Here is a 19390-nt window from a genome sequence, read left to right as displayed (position 1 = left end):
AAAAAAAAAGAAAAAGAAAAGAAAAAAAATGATGGAGCTAAAAGGAGGAGATCTGTGATATCCTGTGTAATCCCAGAGTCAGGCTGTCCGCGTAAAAACGGGGGAAAGGGACTAGAAAGAAACACAAATTTTAAAAATAATCTCTATTTCATTGATTCAAAACTCCCAGTAAGCGAGCACATAATTCACAGCTGTTATAATGTCTAATAAACTGATATTTGCAACTCCGAATCCGTTCCTTATTTATCTCCCTCCCCTTCCTGCCGGTGTGTCAGACCCAGAGACCTCCTCATTTGGACCTCCGTTTTTTTATCTGTTTTTGCGTTGGCGAATCACAAAGTGTTGGCATCTATTGCCTTTGTCTGACAAGTCATCCATATAAGCAAAAGGGGGGTCTGCAGAGGGGAGGTGGTGGGGTGCGGTGGGGGGAGGAAGAGAGTAGGGAGGGGAGGGTTGCAGCTTTTAGAACCACAGACACACAGAGAGGCTTCATTCCCAGCCCAAAGATCCAACCTAACGCATCCAGCGCGGAGGAGAAACCCGATGCGTGTGTGCGTGTTTCTCCGCCGTCTTGACGCGTGACTCAAGGCCACCAGGATTTGAGGAGATACCGGGCCCTGCACGCTGGACCTCAACGTTTCATCCCTTTTTGAAAAGAAACGCGGTGTGCCTGTCGGCATGCTGTGAGAATTTACCCCTGAAAAATACCGATAAACACAGGTCGTACCACTGAAACAATCCCTCGGTCATGCTGCGCACCTGCCAGACCTCCGCTCCCGGACCGGACTGTTGAAGAAAAGAAAGGCAACTTTTTGGCGAAGAAGTTGCCATTAGATCGGTTGTTGAAGTGGGGCCGGAGGGGCAAACTAGGTCCCTCCATCGAGTAGAATCGTCTTTTTTTTCTTCACATTTTCATCCTAGATAGGAAGGCGAAACGGCGACTTCAGTTGATTATCTCTCTTTCCTTTGCTATCCAATGGATATTCACTGCAAAGCAGACCCCTTTACAGCTATGCACCGTAAGTAGCACAACCCGAGTTTCTCTGCCGCTGCAGCTTTTGCATGTATGCATATATATAAAACAAAATTAAATAAGAAGAAGACACATGTCACTTCTGCACAATGCAAAGGGATGTAGCAAGAGAGCGTGGCGAGTTTTGTGTGCTAACAGCATCTTGGCGCATAAAAACAAACAGTTAGAAGCTAATGAACTGGGCACGCAGGCAGACATGGGGACGTGAGGCTGGTGGCAGAATAAATAATCTCATGTTTCACACCTGTGTGCAAATTTCAGCCAATATAGACCGGTTCTGAATTCTTAAGAAAATATAATAAATGAAAGTAACACTTTGCGCACAGAGCCAGTGACGTGCGGAAATTAAACTTGTCACAGTAAACAAAGGCAGGTTGTCTGTGCGTGTGTTTAGGCCTGATAAGTCAGGACACATTAGTCACACGTGCATTATTCAAATTATTAAAATAACAACAAGGTCTCTTAGTCCAACTTAAGTCCACATACAGTGATGTCTACTGGTCTTTTGGTGACTGCGTGTGAATAATTGATAACCTCTTCATTTACCAAATAATATGTAATATGAGTAATCAAAACTCGTTTAATTATTTAAAATTACCGTGCAGGGAAAATGAGGGAGCCTGCAACTTAATAGCCAACATGAGCCGTGGAGCTGCTGAGAAAATGTGAAGTCTGTGTTTAGACTGAGGAAAAAGTGCAGGAGACTCAAATAAATTCATATTTGTAAATATTTTAATCACAGCTCCACATACACAGGGGTCAGTACAGACTGGATTTAAGGCAAAACCTAATTGTACTTGCAGCACAATAACAGTGGGACAGCTGAAAAATAAAAATATTTACATGCTGTATAATTAGGTACTCAGCACTTAATGTGAGCTTGTTTTATTTTATTTTGAAAAATACTGCTCTATAGACATATTTGTAATTGATCTTACTTTAAAAGGACAAAGTTAAAGCTAAACTGAGTTGTTTCAAACACAAAAGGAGGGCAGAACAGACCACAAGTGTGGAGAAAAACACACCAATAAGAAAGACAATTTTTCAACTGCAATATGTGGTTTTTTTTTTGATCCATTAAAAAAATAAAATAAATTTAAAAATGCACATTCAGTTTAGGAGACTTGGCTCGCAGTGTTGTGATCAACTCTCTAAACCTCATCAAAACTTTCAAAATCCTCTTTTATGCATTATTTTTTTATTTTATTTGATTCTATTTTTTTTGGTATAATGACTAAAAAAATATATTAATATTTGGTCATTGTTCTGTATTTATGGAACATATGAAACATACAAAGTAAGACTCCTAAATGTGACAGTAAACAACTTTCTGATTAGGCCAACATAAAACATAAAAAACATAAAATGAGCTATGTAAAAAATAATAATAATAAAACAAAAATGTTTCTTAAAGGCTTTTTCATATTGCTATAAATACATGCAAATCCACCTGCTCAACAGGGGAGTTGACCTTCATTTATGCTATAAGAGCCTATAAAAGGTGCCATTTTACCTTCACTACATTTAAAAAACCCTCACCTGCGTCCTCCTCTCCTCTACGACTTTATGTAATGTTACGGTTGTGTCTGTGCTGCTGTTGTATCCCACGTAGGGCACGGAGGTGTGAACCAGCTCGGCGGGGTGTTTGTGAACGGCAGACCCCTCCCGGACGTGGTGAGGCAGCGGATAGTGGAGCTGGCCCACCAAGGCGTCCGGCCGTGCGACATCTCCAGACAGCTGCGGGTCAGCCACGGCTGCGTCAGCAAGATCCTGGGCAGGTGGGTCCAAAGCGTCCGGCAGAAGCCCCCCCTGCAGCCAGGTTCCCTCTGCTCGGTGTGAGGTGGCTGCACGTACAGCGAGGTTCAGCAGTGCAGGAGAAGCAGGAGGGAGGAGCTGAACCTCCTGCAAAACTCAGATCACTTTTTCTTTCATTTCTAAGCAGGTTTTAAATATTTTATAAATTAGATGAACAAGGCATCGAATATTACTGCAGTTCATTGGGAGTTTTCTTTTGTTTTTGTGTGGTTATTGGTGCTCACTGGACACATTAAATAGCAATTTTACAGAATGCACCTTTGTCATTCATCCATGCGTGCGCTAAAGGGTTTTTCTTGCATTTTATAGAGAAGTTGTGTTTGTTTTGAGACATCACGAATGTCTAAACACTCAGATTTTTACCCATAAAACCCTCAAGTGTGATGTTTTGCTGGAGAAAAGTTTAAGTTTGGGACACTTTCTCGTAATAAATAAATGAACAAAACTGAAACAATAGCTCTCCAAAGCTTGGAAGTGAATGAGTGAATTAATGCCTATAAAAAAACGCATATCATAGAGAGGTGACCTGCTGAATCTTAAATACCGCAAGCAATACTCTCATTCGGGATTATATTTATTTATTTATTTATGTATTTCATTGCAGATACTACGAGACTGGCAGCATCAAACCAGGTGTCATTGGTGGGTCTAAACCTAAAGTGGCCACGCCAAAGGTGGTGGAAAAAATTGCAGATTACAAGAGACAAAACCCAACGATGTTTGCGTGGGAGATCAGAGACAGACTGCTGGCGGAGGGCATCTGCGACAACGACACCGTCCCCAGCGTCTCATCCATTAACAGGTAGGAGAGCAGCGTTTCAATTTAACTTAAAAAAACATATTTCGTTTTGTAAATTTAGCTAGGTTACACAACAGGCTGCAGGATGTAAACGCTTTGATAAAGAGGGCCGGCAGAGCGCAAACTAAAAATGATTCATCACAGTAAATCCGTGCTAAGCGCACCACCCACAACAGAATATTGTTTGACCAACTTTGTGCTGCCCGGCACGCCGAGGCTGCCTGCGGTCTCAGAGGTGCAATTCAATCTTTCAGACCAAACTCCCTCAACAATCAGCAGTACATCCAGGACTGAGTGAATCTGTCGAGATGAAAACCGATCAATATTCGGTGACCAGATCCCGTGGCGCTATAAAGCAGGCCAATTTTCTTTAGCACATCTAATGTGTTGGAGCTGCTGCTGCTGCTGCTGCTGCACAGACAGCGACAGCAACACTGGGCTTTATTTGGAAGAAATAGTCTGAATGTAATCTGTGGCATCAGAATAAAACATGATGAATTAATAATAAAAAAGAGCAAAAACGCTTTCTAATAATTCGGTTTTTTAATCAAACAACTGATTTAATTCCTTGCATTTGAATTTGAGGTGACAGCGAGATAGAGAGGGATGCATGAATGTGCTGCAGTGCTTTTGCCTTCATTGTGGTACTAAAACTCTTATCTGCATCATTTACACACTGATACATTAAATGTCAACATTTAACATGTTGACTATCAGGTTTTGTTGCTGCAAATCTTCAGTTATCTTACAGTAATTTGTAAACAGCACTATAGTCACAGAAAGGAAGCTGCAGGAGGACCCAGGACACCCCCACATCCCCCCCCCACACACCCCCCCACCAGAGATCCCCGGTGATGAACTTTGGTTAAGAGGCACTGTTCCATAGAGCCAGCATCAGCATTACATTTTAATGAGCTGACGGGAGAGCACGGACAGCTCCACACAAGACATCTTTTAAATAGAGAAAAGGCTGAAGAAAATTCATTTCATGCTTCGTGGCTGCTTAAAAAGCCCCATTTAAGGAGGCTCAGACACATGTATGTGATAAATTCAAAACGTACATTAATATCATTAAAAGAGCCCTATAAAGTTTTTTTCGATTCCAATTAAAGCCTTCTATTTTGGACGGGGGAGGGAGAGGGGGGGTAGCCTTATGTGTCTTTGTTTATGTGGGAAATTAAATTGTGAATACAAAGAACTGTAATTCTATCAGCCAAATACAGTATGAGAGCTATTTTGCATTTCTATTATGACTTAATGCTGAAGATTTTACTTTTTTTTTTTAGGCAGAAGGAATGTAAGATTTCAATGTGTTGCTCTGTTCTCCAATGGCACACACACACACACACACACACAGATGCACGCACTGGAGCATACACACAAATGAGCTGACACACGCATTTGTTTTGATTTAGCTGGAGGTGAACATTTCAATATGTGTTTGAATTTCTAAAGGAGCAGTCTGCAAAAAAAAAAAATCAATGAAAACATCCTTAGTGCTTCAATCACCGTAGCACACTTGGCTCCGGATCATCTGATGTTACTTCAAGTTGTTCCCTGGAAAGAGTGAGTGTGTCTCACAGTAAAATAAGCAAGTTAGTTTGCCTTAAAATAAACTGCAAGTGAAGCTCAAACAAACAGGGCCTTCCCAGTTAAGACAATTCAGAAAACACAGCAAAAACACTGCCAAAGTCCTTTCCAGTTGGATGAATCTGACTGGGGCCAGTTGTGGGTTTCTGTGGCAGACGGTCTGACCTCAGGACTGTTGACAAAAGAGGATGCTCTATTTAAACACCTTTCCCCTGCATGCATTATTAAGTGGTACACAGATAGTGTTGTACTACGAGTCAGGGCCACCACAACCAACAAGTAACGCTAGCCTGCTGGTAGACATAAAAACGACAACAACAACAACAACAACAAAAAAGGTCCTCAATGGCGCCAGATATTATTGATTCAGAAGGAAAGCAATTTTAATATTTCTTCAGGGGATTTTCAGCAACAGCCAGGTCATTAATTCATTCTCCCAAATTGCTTATTCAATATCAAGAACATGGATACCAAATAAAGTCTTTGGATTTATGTAGCCCACACAAGTCAAGGGGTCGAATAACTGTTATGGGGAGAAGTGAAAAAAATTAAAACATCAATATGCACTCTGAGGAAAGGCTTGTTGTTAGGTAGCTTTGCCTCCAAGGGGAGTTTTCTGTCTTGGATTTTTTTTTTTTTTTTTTATCAATTTGTGACAGTGTTGGATTTATTTTTCTAAAGCCTTCTGGCACCTACAGTAACATCAACATCCACAGAAGCATAAAGGAAAATATAAGAGTGTGTATGCGTGTGTGCATATTTTCAAAATTATAATCTGGGCAATTATATATTTTATCATATTTTAATTTTCCTGACGTAAAACAGAACAAAGGGAGAACATCTGAACTGTTTTAAAAAAATCAACCCTATAAGGATCCATAGGTCTCTCCAGGCTTCTTTTCCTTGTGCTCTAAAATGGCTCTCGTGGCATGCATGATGAATCGTTTTAAAGTTTACAAATTATTGTGACAGCTCCCTTTCTCCCCAAGTGCCATTCAGATTAAAGGAATCTAATGCTGGCGTAAGCTTGTGCAAGGCAATAAGGAACTATTGCTTTCCTGTCACATATAATTTATAGCTTTCTATTTGCATCTGTTTGCCCGTGTGACTAATCCCCAACTTTTTCTCCCCAAGCCCCGATCAATACCGCCTCATCCGCATTGGCACATGGGGGCTGCTGGTTCTACAGAGATGTTTGATCCGGGAAGCAAAGGGCTACTATAGGGCTGCGATTGGCCCCAGTGAAACCCCCACCCCCCCACCACCAATCCACGGTGGGGGAGAGGGAGAGAGAGCTGATTAGTGTGGGCCAGGTAGAGTCAGTGAAGCCGATCATTGAGGTGAATTGATGTGATTTCATGCTTTGTTTGCAAGATCACTCAGACCAAAAGTGCAATGAAGACTTTTCTGCGGAGCTCACCTTTAAGGTAGAACCACTGACCAAAACCACGCCTTGCGTATGAGTTGCGCTTGATATCTTAATCACCACAGTGTCGCCATAGCGGATGCTTTGAGCAAACATTACGCAGGGAGGGAAGTCGGTCATAGAGAAGCGGCAGCTGACATCTGCTCTTCCGCTCTTCTCCAGGATCATCCGAACAAAAGTCCAACAGCCTTTCCATCCATCTCCTGATGGGACATCCCTGTCAACACCGGGACATACAATAGGTAACACTGCCACTCACAACACCAACCTCAGCAGGGGCATCATAAAGAGTTTCAGCACAAGCTGTGAATGCATGTATATTCAAATTCAAGCTGGTTACTAATTTTTCTTTTTTTTTTTGCCCTCCTCCTCCTTCAGTACCAAGCACAGCATCTCCGCCTGTAACCAGCGCCTCCAATGACCCTGCAGGATCCTACTCTATCAATGGGATTCTGGGTATTCCAAGATCCAACGGTGAAAAGCGGAAAAGAGATGAAGGTAAGAGAGTTTTTCAGTCTTGTAGGGGGGGAAAAATATACATAAGCTCAGCTCAGGATTAACACGCAGAAAATATCTAAAATCCTGCCAAAAGAAAAAAAAAAACAAAGCTTAAAAAAGTTGAATAGAATTCTTTGCAGCTTTATGCTATAAAACCCACTTTGCTGAACTTGCAATTACAGCATTAAAGCCTGCTTCGGTTCCAGTAGATGACCCTTATAAAACACCTAAGTCTGAACTCTGTTACACCGCTGTGTCAATCTGCCAAGGAGTCTTTTGATTTGAAGACACGACCTCCGCTGTTGTCTCCTGCAATTAATCTTTATGGAAGTGATTAAAGGGCTTTAGATAATTACATGTCAAGATGATGTAGCCAACCACCCGGGTCAGTCAAGAAAGCCCCTATAGCTCTGTGGAGGGGCTTTTTTTCTTCTTCTTTAACAAAAGTGTCTCCACTTCTGCTGCTGAAGTGGTAGGTTAGTGGATATAAAGGGGGCCTGAGGCGATATAGATTATTGGTTCTGTAAGCAATAGGCTTGCTTAATGTCACTACATAAGCAGCTGATGAGAATAGCTAAACAGAAGCACTCATGTTCCAGAGCATGCATGGGTATGGAGGGATGATGTGGCTGCTGAAAAGGGGCAGTTATCTCAAACAGGGTGGGGAATGAGAGCCTTATTTCTGCAGTGCTCTGGAATGAGAGCTAATCAGAGCACGGCAGTAGTTTACATTGCATCTTCTTTGTTCTGGCATTTGTCGAGAAGCACGGGGGTTTGCGGGATATTGAGTGGAATTGATGTTTTATGTGCGTGCAGGGAGGGTGGGATGACTAATGACCTGTCAGAGGTAGATTTCCTGGCAAAGATATAAAAACCAGCATGACGTGGACATGGCAAATGACATAATCAAGTCTTTCCCTGTAAGAGATGCAATCGCGCAGGCATAATGCAAACGTCTGGTATTTTCAGGGGTTCATTTTCAGTCGTTCGAGGACCTCTCATATTAGCCAGGGTGTAATGTCTAGTCACTGAATGATAGAATGCACACATTTCTATGCAGATTGCTACTGAAGGGCAAAGAGGTATTAAAGGGCATGGAGAGGAATGTATGTGTGTGTGGGTGTGGGTGTGTGTGTGTGTGTGTGTGTGAGCGAGAGAGCTGGTCTGTTTTGTGGAGGTCTTCCAGGTGACAGCACCATGTTTCTATGGCTATTCAGTCTCAAATGATTCCCCTGATGTGCTGCCATTTCTGTGATTTAGGTGCTCGGCCAGCATTGCGATGAAAGAGAAGAAAGGTGTGTATGTGTGTGGGCGTGTGCACTTGCGTATGCGTGTGTGTGCTTGCGTCAGGGTAAGACTTGTGCTGAGGGTTGACGGAGGGAGCCGTGGTTCTTACATACCATCTCAAAGGCCAGCTGGTGCCTACCTGGAACCACAGGGTTGGAATACTTTATCTTTCCAAAACACAAACCCCAGGCCTTGGCCGTACACACATGGCTGCAAAAGCAATGTCTCGCCTGGAGCCACAGTTTGTAAGAATAGTATATTACATACGATGTTACCCTGTAGACGTTATTGTCCTGTTACTGTCTTCTCTTAAAGCGCACCTTACCCCAAAAACAAAGAAAGAGAATATCAGGATTTTACAAACGGCAGGCTGAAGTGTCCTCTGACAAAGGGCCTTAGCTCTCACACTTTGGTGAAATCACTGATATTTTGGAGGATGTGCAGCTTTTTGCAACCATTCGGGTGAAAACTGAGTCATATCAGGAAAACAGCAAGTAATTTTGTTTTGAGATTTATGTCACAGCTCCATTATGCCATGACCTGTGGGTGTATATGGCTCTGTATAATGATATAGGCATTCTGTCATTGCCTCAGTTCGTGCATTTTTAGTCACTTTTTATGAAAAATGTCTGGAAATTATTAAACTGGTTACTCCTTTTTCTAAGCAAACAAGACAAAAAACACTCCACATCCAAGAAAGCTACATAAAAGACCAGAGTATGTGGCTCTGAAATCAAGCAAACAGAAGGAAGAAGCATGTTTTGTTTAGTTGCTATTGTTGTGTTTATGATTGTTTTCAGTTTAAAGCAGATTTTATTATTTTTTTTTTAAGCTGAGGTTTTTCAGTGTTGCCTTGTTTGCTTGTTTCAGACGTATTTTACTTCCCTCAGAAGGCAGTAGTCTATAGCCAGTGAATGCTTGGATTAAATTTCCTCATAGCACAGTAGCTTGCCTGAGCCCTATTTAACTTGGTAAGCCTCATGATGATTATGGCACAACCAGTCATTATCAGGGGTTGAAAACATGAACAAAAATGAGCAAAGGAAAGGAGGGGAAGCAGCGTGCAACCCAAGCCCTGGTGAAATGGATTGGCTGTGTAGCCCAGAGTATTTGTTTTAGGCAGTCGCTGTGGCGCACTGCCAAGCAGACACACAGTTTCCAAGTCAGCAGTGCCCTTAAAAAAATGGTCCCCCCCCCCATTACAGGAGGGATGTAGAGATAATGTAGTGTGACACACGTTATGTACACTGGGTCTCGGCAAGAGGAGCTTCAGGGACACAGGTGTCATAAGAGCCATTAATCTGCTATTGTCACGTGTTATTGCAAATTAAAAGTAGCATGTTACACTTGGCAGCCATTGTTGAAGACCCACAGAGTGGGAGAGAGAGAGAAAGAGACCCCTGGAGATGGCGTCTTTGGTCACCACGGCTGTCCGTTTTACAAAGTGACATATATTAGAATTTGCAATTCTGCAGAGGAAAGCTATTACCTCACAGATTAACATCCACATACCCCCACCCCAGTCCAATTCCTCCACCCCCACTGCTCTTGACACTGCAGACTTCAGAAAAGACAAAGGAGAAACTGGTTCTGTCAGTGAAAGACAGATATTTCATAAAGTGTCTGATGTTTAAGTACAAATCTGCTTTCATGGGTGTTTTTGTTCAAACTTCTTGTTATTAGTGAGCGTCTGAGTGAGCTGAATTGACCCGAGCAGACAGCTTGGAGGTCTGCTGAGAGCACGCAGTGTCCATGAAGTGTGTCCAGGCCTTTCAAAGTCCTTTCACGGGCGGCCCCACAAATTGCACAATCAGACCTGTAGATGATTCTTAATTTCAGTCGTTCTGATCGTTTTCTTGCTTTGTGTCGCCGCTTTCTTCTTGATTTATGAGAGAAATACCAAGAGAGAAATTTCATGATAAGATGGTGATCATAAATTTCAAAAGCCAACAACAATAGCCAGTGGCAGTCAGAATGAATGTGATTCTGTGCTTCAGTAGCTGTTGAATTAATTATTTCTCCTCTGTGAGCGTCATGAGGACTGAGCCGATGTGTGTGGAGGGAGATGAGTGATGGAGTAGGCCGCCGTCACACCCTGCTATGTGTATCAGCGTCTGTTTTAGGCGGAGAGGAAACATCATCGCAGGAACTCAGAGCGCAGCAAAATGTCAGCACCTCAGTGCAACCTCCAAATTAAACAAATACGGCTTTTAAAAGGTTAAGAGCATCACAGCAAATTGACGACCATCGGTTAGCAATATTACCAAAATATTCCCCTCTGAATCTGAATATCTTGATGATTTTATTCATTGTATGGTCTACAAAATGTCAGAAAAATAAAATGAACTTCACTTAATTTATTTTGTTTGACAGCCCAAAACCTAAAAAAATTTTTACAGTGACATTAAAGTAAGAAAAGCAGCAATTTTTCACATTTTGGAAGCAATTTTTCACATTTTGGAAGCAATTTCCCAGCCTGGGATCAATAAAGTATATCTATCTATCTACGTATTTTTGACATTTTTGATGATTTTTATTGATTCCATCAATCTACTAATCATTTTATTGTCTAATCCTTTTCAACACTAATCACAGATCTTTAGTGACGCAAAACAAACGTATCACATTCCAAATGCAGTATTTCATTTATGTTTACATAATCAAAACATTCAATTAGAAAAACAAAATGCAGCTGAGTTCATCCAATTTGTTTCAATTTGATTTCATTAACTGAAAATTGAATCAGGCGGGAAATTATAGAGGGGTATTATTGCAAAATACATAAAGTGTTAAGGGAACGAGAGCGTATGTATGTTGACATGTTAGTAAAACAAGGAGCAGGCTGAGAGGTGGGGGGGTAAGCTGGTTCATTGGGGGGGGGGGTTCATGACCTCAAGGTGCCAACTCACCTCTTTGTGCCTCAAACAAGAAAACAAGAACTCAGGAACTCTATTTTGATTGTGTGAAAAAGTTGAAACTTCAATTCTGAAATCAATCTTTCCTCTATTAAGAGTCAGACTTCCGGAAAAAAGCTCCTATTCATGCTCAATCTTCATTTCATTCAGGATAATTATTGTGTTTTTGTTTGGCGGGCAGTCACTCAGACTCTCTCCCGGTCACAGAGTTGCGTTGGCTAAAGCCTCCTGCTGGGGGTCGTGACCTCTGGGTGCCAAACCCACAGAGAGGAGTCTGCTTTATAGAGCTGGTTATCTGATCTGATGGAGGCTGCTCCCTCGTTACCGGAGTGTTAATACAGACTGATGTCAAGATGAATACACTCAACTCCAGAGATGATCAATAAACGACCACAGAGCGGGACAAGGCCGTAACGCACCGACAAAGCCACTGTGGTCAAAGATTAGTATCACTGCTGCATAATGAGCAGATTTGTAAACGTCTATAAAATGGATGTTACTTCTTTTAGTGATTATAGAAACTTAACAGCACTTTGAAACTTATTCTGTTCATGATGATTTAATGTGGCTCACATAGCACAAAACATGTTAAACTTGGAACAAAAAAACTAATTAGCACAAATTATTAAGAATTAATGTGTTAAAATGACTACTTTGCAAGGTCAGGGGACCTTTGTCGTCATGGTTACAATAATAACCACGTGGTTAAGGTTAGCAAAGGATCGTGGTCGCGGTTGAAAGACCCCAAAGTTCAGTGTCTTTGACTGTTGTGTTAAAGACTGCACACTTTGTACCTCTATTGTAACATCACGCTACTTCCTCCTTTGCTCCGGATGGACAAGAGTCATAATTTTTGCACCTGCATTGTCATTTGCAAGCATACAAACATTTCTCTGCATTTGCTCAAGCAACTGATGCTTTAGTTTTCTTGGGAAGAAGGTCTCAAAAATGCTCAAAGATGCATAAAACTGATTTACGCTACTTAAACATTCTGCATGTCACCAGAGTCATCTTCATCACCAAAACACAGTCATTGCTGATTTGTCAGATGGGAATCAGTAGCTGGGAGGGCAGATGGGACTGTCCTCAGTCTGAGTGGGAGGATGAGTGTGTAGGTTGACCCAGGATGGTTTGTCTTGTGTGTGGGAAGTGTATTCCACAGTGGTGAATGACAAATATGGTGGGGGTTATTGATCAGGTGTTGTGTCTCTGACCGGCTGATGGAAAGTAATTAATGAGTCTATTTGCTTTGGTAGCAAAGAGAACAACTGAGTTTGATAAAGTGACAAGCAGCAGCTATAGCAGGTGAGGGCCTTCACTGAGGCTGGATGTTCACCTGGATGTGTCAAAATGCTCAGGAGTAGTTGAAGCTATTATCAGTCATTTCTGCCAATTAGATATGAAGCCACAGTCAGGAGACAGTTGGCTTAGCTTAGCATAAAAACTGGACACGCTAAGTGACCTTTTAAGGTGCTGGTTGGAGGATTTTTTTTGGGGCAAAGGCAGGCTAGCTCTAAGATAAGCTAAGCTAAGATAACAATCTCCTGACTTCTCCTAGCTTCATATTTAACAGAAAGGTGAGAGTGTGGTTGATCTCATCAAACTTTCACCAAAACGGCAAAAAATGGTATTTAAACTCCACTGCAGTCGCACGTTGTTTGAAACCACCAATACTTCTAAAATCTTTTTAGATACAAAAGTTTAAAATGCAAGCAAATATCTTGGCTAAAATTTGGGGAAATGTGTATTTAAAAATGAATTAAAACATTTACATTATTCCCAGTTAGATCTAATAGTGCAGCTGTTAAAACACAACATCTTGGGTTCAATCATAGCACTCAGTGTGAGCAAGTATAGCTTCATGAGTAGCTTGGAAAAGGCACAGAAGTTCGTTACTAGTGCTTGTTTCACCCTTATTTAGGGTAACATGAGATCAGGGATAACAGCGCCATTAAAAGGTGATTTAGTAGCCCACTGTGGTTGAAATTATATTTAGTGTGGATCGGTGACATCATAGTCAAAACCTGACCAACCAAATAAATATAGTATTAACGCTGATTTTTGGTGCATCAGGTCGGTGCATCTTGCAAATATTTCCTGCGTTCATTTGTGCGGAGAAAACAGACTAAACTGTTGACAAGACATTGTTAGCAAATTCACAACTTATTTATTGCTTGACATTTTTGCAGCTATCAGCACAATTGCAGGTCTCTCTCTCTCTCTTTCTCTCTCTCTCTCTCTCACACACACACATACACACACTCTTTTATAGCTCCTTCAGCTCTTCATGGGAAAGTCGGGTTCATCCTCTGGCCTCAGTCTGTGAAAAAAGGTCAAGCTGCAGAATAGAATGGCTATAACCCTCCCAAATGGTACTATCACACAGACATGATTGATCAATTGAATTCCATGGCAGAGAAAAATGTGGGATTAAGTAGAGTATTATACGCACAATGAGTTGAGGCATGATGTTCATTTCAAGTTCATTTCAGCTCCCTCTTGCCACCAGATCAGGCAATCAATAGGGGCCTTGCATATCATATATCACCACTCTCCCACTGAGGGTAGAACATAATCTGCCGCAAATTTAGAATGACAGATTTGCAAGGGAGCTGAAGCTTTCTGGGATCCGGGGAGGAGACCTCCAGACATAGCCACTGCAGCCGAGAGAGGGGTGGGGTGGGGGGGGTGATGGAGAACAGCTGGGGAGGTGGGGGTACGGTAGGATGCTCTGTAAAGGCTTTACAACATTGCGCGCAAGTGACAACGGGAAAAGCTAAGGCATCCTTTTCCCAACAGTCGGGTAATCAGGTCAGGAGTCAGGAGAAAATTCCTGTGTTTGGAGAGCAGGATGATTGAACCAGACTGTACGATTTTATTCAGCCTCTTGTCCAACGGCGCTGTTTCCAAATTGAAGCACACATTGCTAGAGAATGAAAACGGTATTGAATTGTGAGAAGAGGGAAATTGTGCTTTAAAAAAAAAAAACCTGCTCTTGTTTTCAGCGAGCACCAGCAAGGTTTTGGGGAGGAAAGAAAGGGATGGGGGGGGGGGCAAAAAAATCCCCTGGCTGGAATGAAAAGGCACTATAATGGGTTAGCTGCTGCTTTCATTAGTATACATGCTTGCCACAACATGTATGTATTTGCAAGTGATGGCAATCCATCAATTACCAGAGGGCTCTCAGATCATGATGGTGGTACTACTGTGGTGGGGGTTGCAGGGAAAAGCTGGTGTGATGTAGCCAGTGGCTCACTACAGCCATTAAGGAGTGGAAAAACCTGCACTCCATCCCTTTTCCGTCCTCCTCAGATCCCCCACAGAGGTGGTGCAGAAAAAAACATGAGGAGAATATAAAGTACATAGCTTGACGTGAAGGCCAGATTCCCAGGGTCAGTATCCCGATTGTTGCTCTTTCTTCTTGTAGATGGTTCAGATGGTTCTGGCCCAAACAGTGATTCTCAGGGTAGTGTGGAGAGTTTACGGAAACACCTTAGGGCAGATGCCTTCACACAGCAGCAGCTGGAAGCGCTGGACCGGGTCTTTGAACGCCCCTCGTACCCTGACGTCTTCCCTACATCGGAGCATATCAAACCCGAACAGGTTAGTGGCACTGCAACTCCTTTACCCCAACTGTGCATGCGATGCTGAATGAAAACTACTTTGTCACAAACATCCCCAAATCATATCCAGAAACTAAAGCTAATTAAACAAATGTCTGAGATGGCCAAGCACTGGATTAAAGCCAAGCACGAGTAATGCTGGAGGGTTTACCAGAAAAACTCCCACACATTATTGATTCTATGATGAAAAACACATTGCTTGTATCCCCTGTAATTGAGAATAACAGTAAGGCAACATGAAATGAATCAATACCTAGATTTTTCTTTATTTTTGCTGTGTTATTCGACTGCTTCTTCTTGCCTTTGTTGTGTAATTTCCAATTCTGTGTCATATCTTGATGTATAATGACATGAAAGCAGCCTTTACTGTAACACGTATTCATGAAATGGACGTATGAAAACATGTATTCCCTCTCCTTCCTTCTGATATCACGACCACACTCGCCATCCATCCTCATTTCAAAAATTAAGAGGCATTTGGGGAACAGCCACCCCCACACCAAAACGACAGCCACAAAGCACCGCTTATTAAAAGCTCTGGGCTTATTACAATGGATAACCTTTATTTACTTTCATTATACTATTAAACAACAAGAGACTATTAATTTCTCCCACCAAACTACAAGTCAGACCCATAAAGCAAAAGCAGTCGCCTAATTGAGTTCATTTTAATTTCTCTCCAATCGGGGCGAATTACGCAGGTGATAAATCAGTGGGACAGGCCTCACCTCCAGAAGAGGGCCTAATTTGCAGCTAATTACAAAACTGATTTCTACTGGAAGATCAATACCAAAACGAATTGGAAATGACTTGCAATCACAAAGAGCGTCAGCGAGAGTATTAAAAGGCACAGGGAAAAAGGGTTAGACTAAAAAAGGGTGCAAGTGAGGGAAAAAAAAAAAGAAAAAAGGAGGCCAGGAACAGTCTAGAAAAATCAGGTTTAATTTAATGCAATATTAATCAGAGCACTTTCTCTTTCATGGGTGCCTCACGTTTTTTTTTCCCTGGAAAATGTGGCCCTATTAGCCAGTGTCTGGGTTCTGTAGCGGGGCATTAAAAACCCATTCTGGAGATGCAAAACTCAATAGATTCACCCCTCCCACACTTCTGCTAGCCATTTGGTCATCCCTTTCAGACCTATCTTTTCAGCTTTCCCCCTTCTGCCCTTTATCTGCATGATAAAACGTCTGTTTGGCGTCCGAAGCCTCTGAGAATAGAGGAAAACATCCGACATTGTGCCAGTGAACAGTTGTAGCAGACAATTAGAGTTTATCGGTGATAGTGGCAGACAAGAGCGAGGTCACGGGCGTCCCCCTGTGGGAGCGCAACCCACTGAGCCACTCAGGCTCACACTGGGCTTTGGACAAACATTGTCAACACTCAGACTCCGGAAGTCTCATCTCATTAAAAAAAAAAAAACAACAAAAAATTGCTAATATCTGCCATGAGGGTCTTTTAGAGGATTTACAAAATGAAACATGACGAAGAGAGACAAGCTGGAGAGAGATTATTTTTTAGATTTCTGCACTGATTGGAATTTTGCTTGTGGAGCTCAAAGTACTGAACATTTTTCTTTATTAAAATCACTTCCAGAAACAATGTCCCACACACAGTTTTTACTGGAACTACTCAGTCTCTATGAAAACTGTTTTCTATTAATTATCCAAAGTAACTAGAAGATTGTTTCTGCAAAGACTCACTAACCGAAACGTTTTATCTGTAGCACTGAGTATCAAAAATCTCAGTTGGCATCAAAAGCCTGACTAGAGTCACAGTCTTGTTTTCTAATGACATAGAATCTGATTTAAATATTGACAATTAAAAACTAAATTGACAATCTTTGAAAAAGCATTTGAAAAGTTTTATTTGTGAAATGAAAAGAAATAATCTAAAGAAAAAATACTGAGTAATAAAAGTAAAAAGTAAGGCAAAAATGCTGTTTTCTTATTGGTACTCAGGTAACTTGGGTATCATACTGCCACCAGCACAGAACATTTTCAAAGGGTAATTAATTTTTTAATTAAGATGTGTTCTGGAAAACCAAAGCAGAACAAATTCCATTCACCTCCATTAAAGTGAGGCTGAGACGGAAGTTTCAGAAGTGAAAATCCCAAAACTTGGGCACATAAAACCATCTCTAAATGAAATGGGTGAACTAGTCCTTTAACACGATGTCTGTATGCACACAAGAAGAAACAGATCAGTGACAAAAAGTGCAAGTTGTACAAGTGATTCCATTCAGAGATGAGATGTAATAAAAGTTAAAGGTGGTTTAGACTCCAAATTAAAAGCAAGAAAAAAAAGGGGGGGGTGTAAAAAAGGTGAATGGTGTCTCTCAAACAGGGCCACATGGTGTGCCTGTAACAAAGCAGAACTGCTTTCTCCCTTGGCTGATCAGGGGTAGGACTGCAGTCAAGCACAAAGGGCCAGCTGACGCCTTGGCTTTTCACTCATCTCAAAATCCCACTTCCTCTCAGACAATACCAAAATACATTCATGATATGCTTGAACTGCCACCTTGCAGCTTGAACACTCACACCACACACACACACACACACTCACACACTCACACACACAATGCTCTCATACAAATTTATACTTGCGCAGGCCTGTGTGGAGCGCTTAATGGAGGAGGAGAAGGGAGGATTTCCATCTAGGTATTGTTTGGTTGTGTAATGATTCAACTGTCCTTTTCCCAGGCTAATGAGTACTCGCTCCCTGCCCTGAATTCCAGCCTGGACGAAGTCAAGCCCAGTTTATCCTCTAGCTCCAACCCAGACCTGGGCCCCAGTGTGTCGCAAAGCTACCCTGTAGGTAAGATCAAGTGCCATACAGTACGCCTTTATGCTGCCAAGCCACAGCTTCAGCTGAGGGGGTTTGAACAATGTAAAATGACCAAGAAAAAAAAAATACATTGCTTGTGCTATTGACAAAAAAAAATTAAAAAAGACTGAAATGTGTGAAAAAATAAAAGCAAACCCAAAAAGTTAAGTGTGAAGACTTTTTAATACGACTTCACTCTGAGCTGAAAAGGTGGTACGATGATGCGATGAAAGCTTAGCAGCTGTCTTCCGCCTTAGTTTTTTGCTGAGCAAGCAAGGCGATAAGAGAGATTGTGGGTGGGTGGCGGGGAGGGGGGTGAGCTGTTCAGTCACCGCCGGACAAGGACCTTTGGGTGTCAGCACATCAGAACTATGACTGTGTATCAGAGCAAGGTCTTGTGTGTGTGTGTGGGGGGGGAAGTCACCGTGCTGGACTGAGTGCTTGTTGGCTGCTGCTGCTGTGTTGCTCCTGTGATTTGTTCGCCTGGAGACAGTTTGTGTGTCTCAAAGCACGAGTAATGCGCCTCGGTAAATACGCTCTGGCATTTCTTGCCACCTAATTCTAACACCATGATCATTTATTTCACCCTCCCTATCTCTCTCTCTTCTCTCTCACTCCAACCCCCACACACCCGTCTTCTCTCCTTGTCACACTTAATGACTGCTTGGCTAATTGAAATATTGTTTCGTAGTTGCCGTGTTATTACCAAGAAGAAGGTTAAGTTTACTGAAAGTTTACGATGACTGTCGGGGACCTGAGATTAATATACAGAGCTTTTATTAAAATTCATATAATTATGCGGCAGCCATCAAAGGCAACGAGTTCTGGGTGGGGGAGGACAGGGTGATTGAAAATTGCAGCAGCCCTCCTTCTCTCAAACGATAGCCAAGCAGTCTTACGAGGAAAGAAAGGGCCCTTTTCTCATTAATATGTGGGAGGTAGATTTCCCCTGTAAGACAGGCCTCCTGAGAAGAAAGGTGTGTGTTTGTCCTTTGTGCGCTGATGGCCTCCGTGGAAAGCAGGTCTGGTTCTGCAGGCGGCTTTGTTTGCACCTGGGATACTTTAGATGGGCTCTGCAGAGAGGGTCTCCTTACTGCTTTACAGGTGCAAAGAGACATGTAGAGGAAGAAAGATGGGATTGTATGCATATCAGCGTGCATGTGTGTGTGTTTGCGTGTATGTGTGTGCACATTACTTGCTTTTGTGTTAGGGAATAAGTTTATTCCATGCCCTTTTCTGGTAGTAGAGGGAAAAAAAGCGTACAGAGGTCAAACTAATGGAACAAACATCACCCACTTGGTAATTAGTATTTAGTTAGTGGCTCCTCTGCTTGGTTTTCCCCTCAGTGCCTGCCTGTGTGGATATTAGGTGATATTCAGGTGTGTGGTCTCTCTAATGGCTGAGTATTACAGTTTACTTGCCAGTGATAAGCCCACCAGAGGAATTTTAAGCCATGCAAAAAGTAGTAAATTATCTGCAGTGTTTAGGCAGCGATCCAATTTCAAATTAATTGTGTCTTTACTGGGGGGAAAGAACTGCAGATTATGTTCATCCTTAAAATGTTTTCGAACACCAATTAAA

General features: G+C 42.1%; 1 protein-coding gene across 2 annotated transcripts in view; it reads left to right on the top strand.

Moving 5' to 3' along the window:
• Positions 1-447: 447 nt before the first annotated feature.
• The window catches only part of pax2b (paired box 2b), a 30586-nt gene continuing 11643 nt past the window's right edge, over positions 448-19390 (top strand). For both annotated transcript variants that reach the window (XM_046377560.1, XM_046377561.1), the window contains exons 1-7: positions 448-1019; positions 2646-2811; positions 3453-3650; positions 6826-6905; positions 7042-7161; positions 14791-14966; positions 17686-17800. In XM_046377560.1, coding sequence (XP_046233516.1) covers positions 977-1019; positions 2646-2811; positions 3453-3650; positions 6826-6905; positions 7042-7161; positions 14791-14966; positions 17686-17800 — 898 coding nt within the window. In that variant the 5' untranslated portion in view covers positions 448-976. The remainder of the gene's footprint in view (positions 1020-2645; positions 2812-3452; positions 3651-6825; positions 6906-7041; positions 7162-14790; positions 14967-17685; positions 17801-19390) is intronic.

The sequence above is a fragment of the Scatophagus argus genome, chromosome 21 (genome assembly GCF_020382885.2).
Source record: "Scatophagus argus isolate fScaArg1 chromosome 21, fScaArg1.pri, whole genome shotgun sequence".
In the NCBI taxonomy this organism is placed as follows: domain Eukaryota; kingdom Metazoa; phylum Chordata; class Actinopteri; family Scatophagidae; genus Scatophagus; species Scatophagus argus.
Note: the sequence above shows the minus strand (reverse complement) of the source record. Positions and strands in the feature narration are given on the sequence as shown.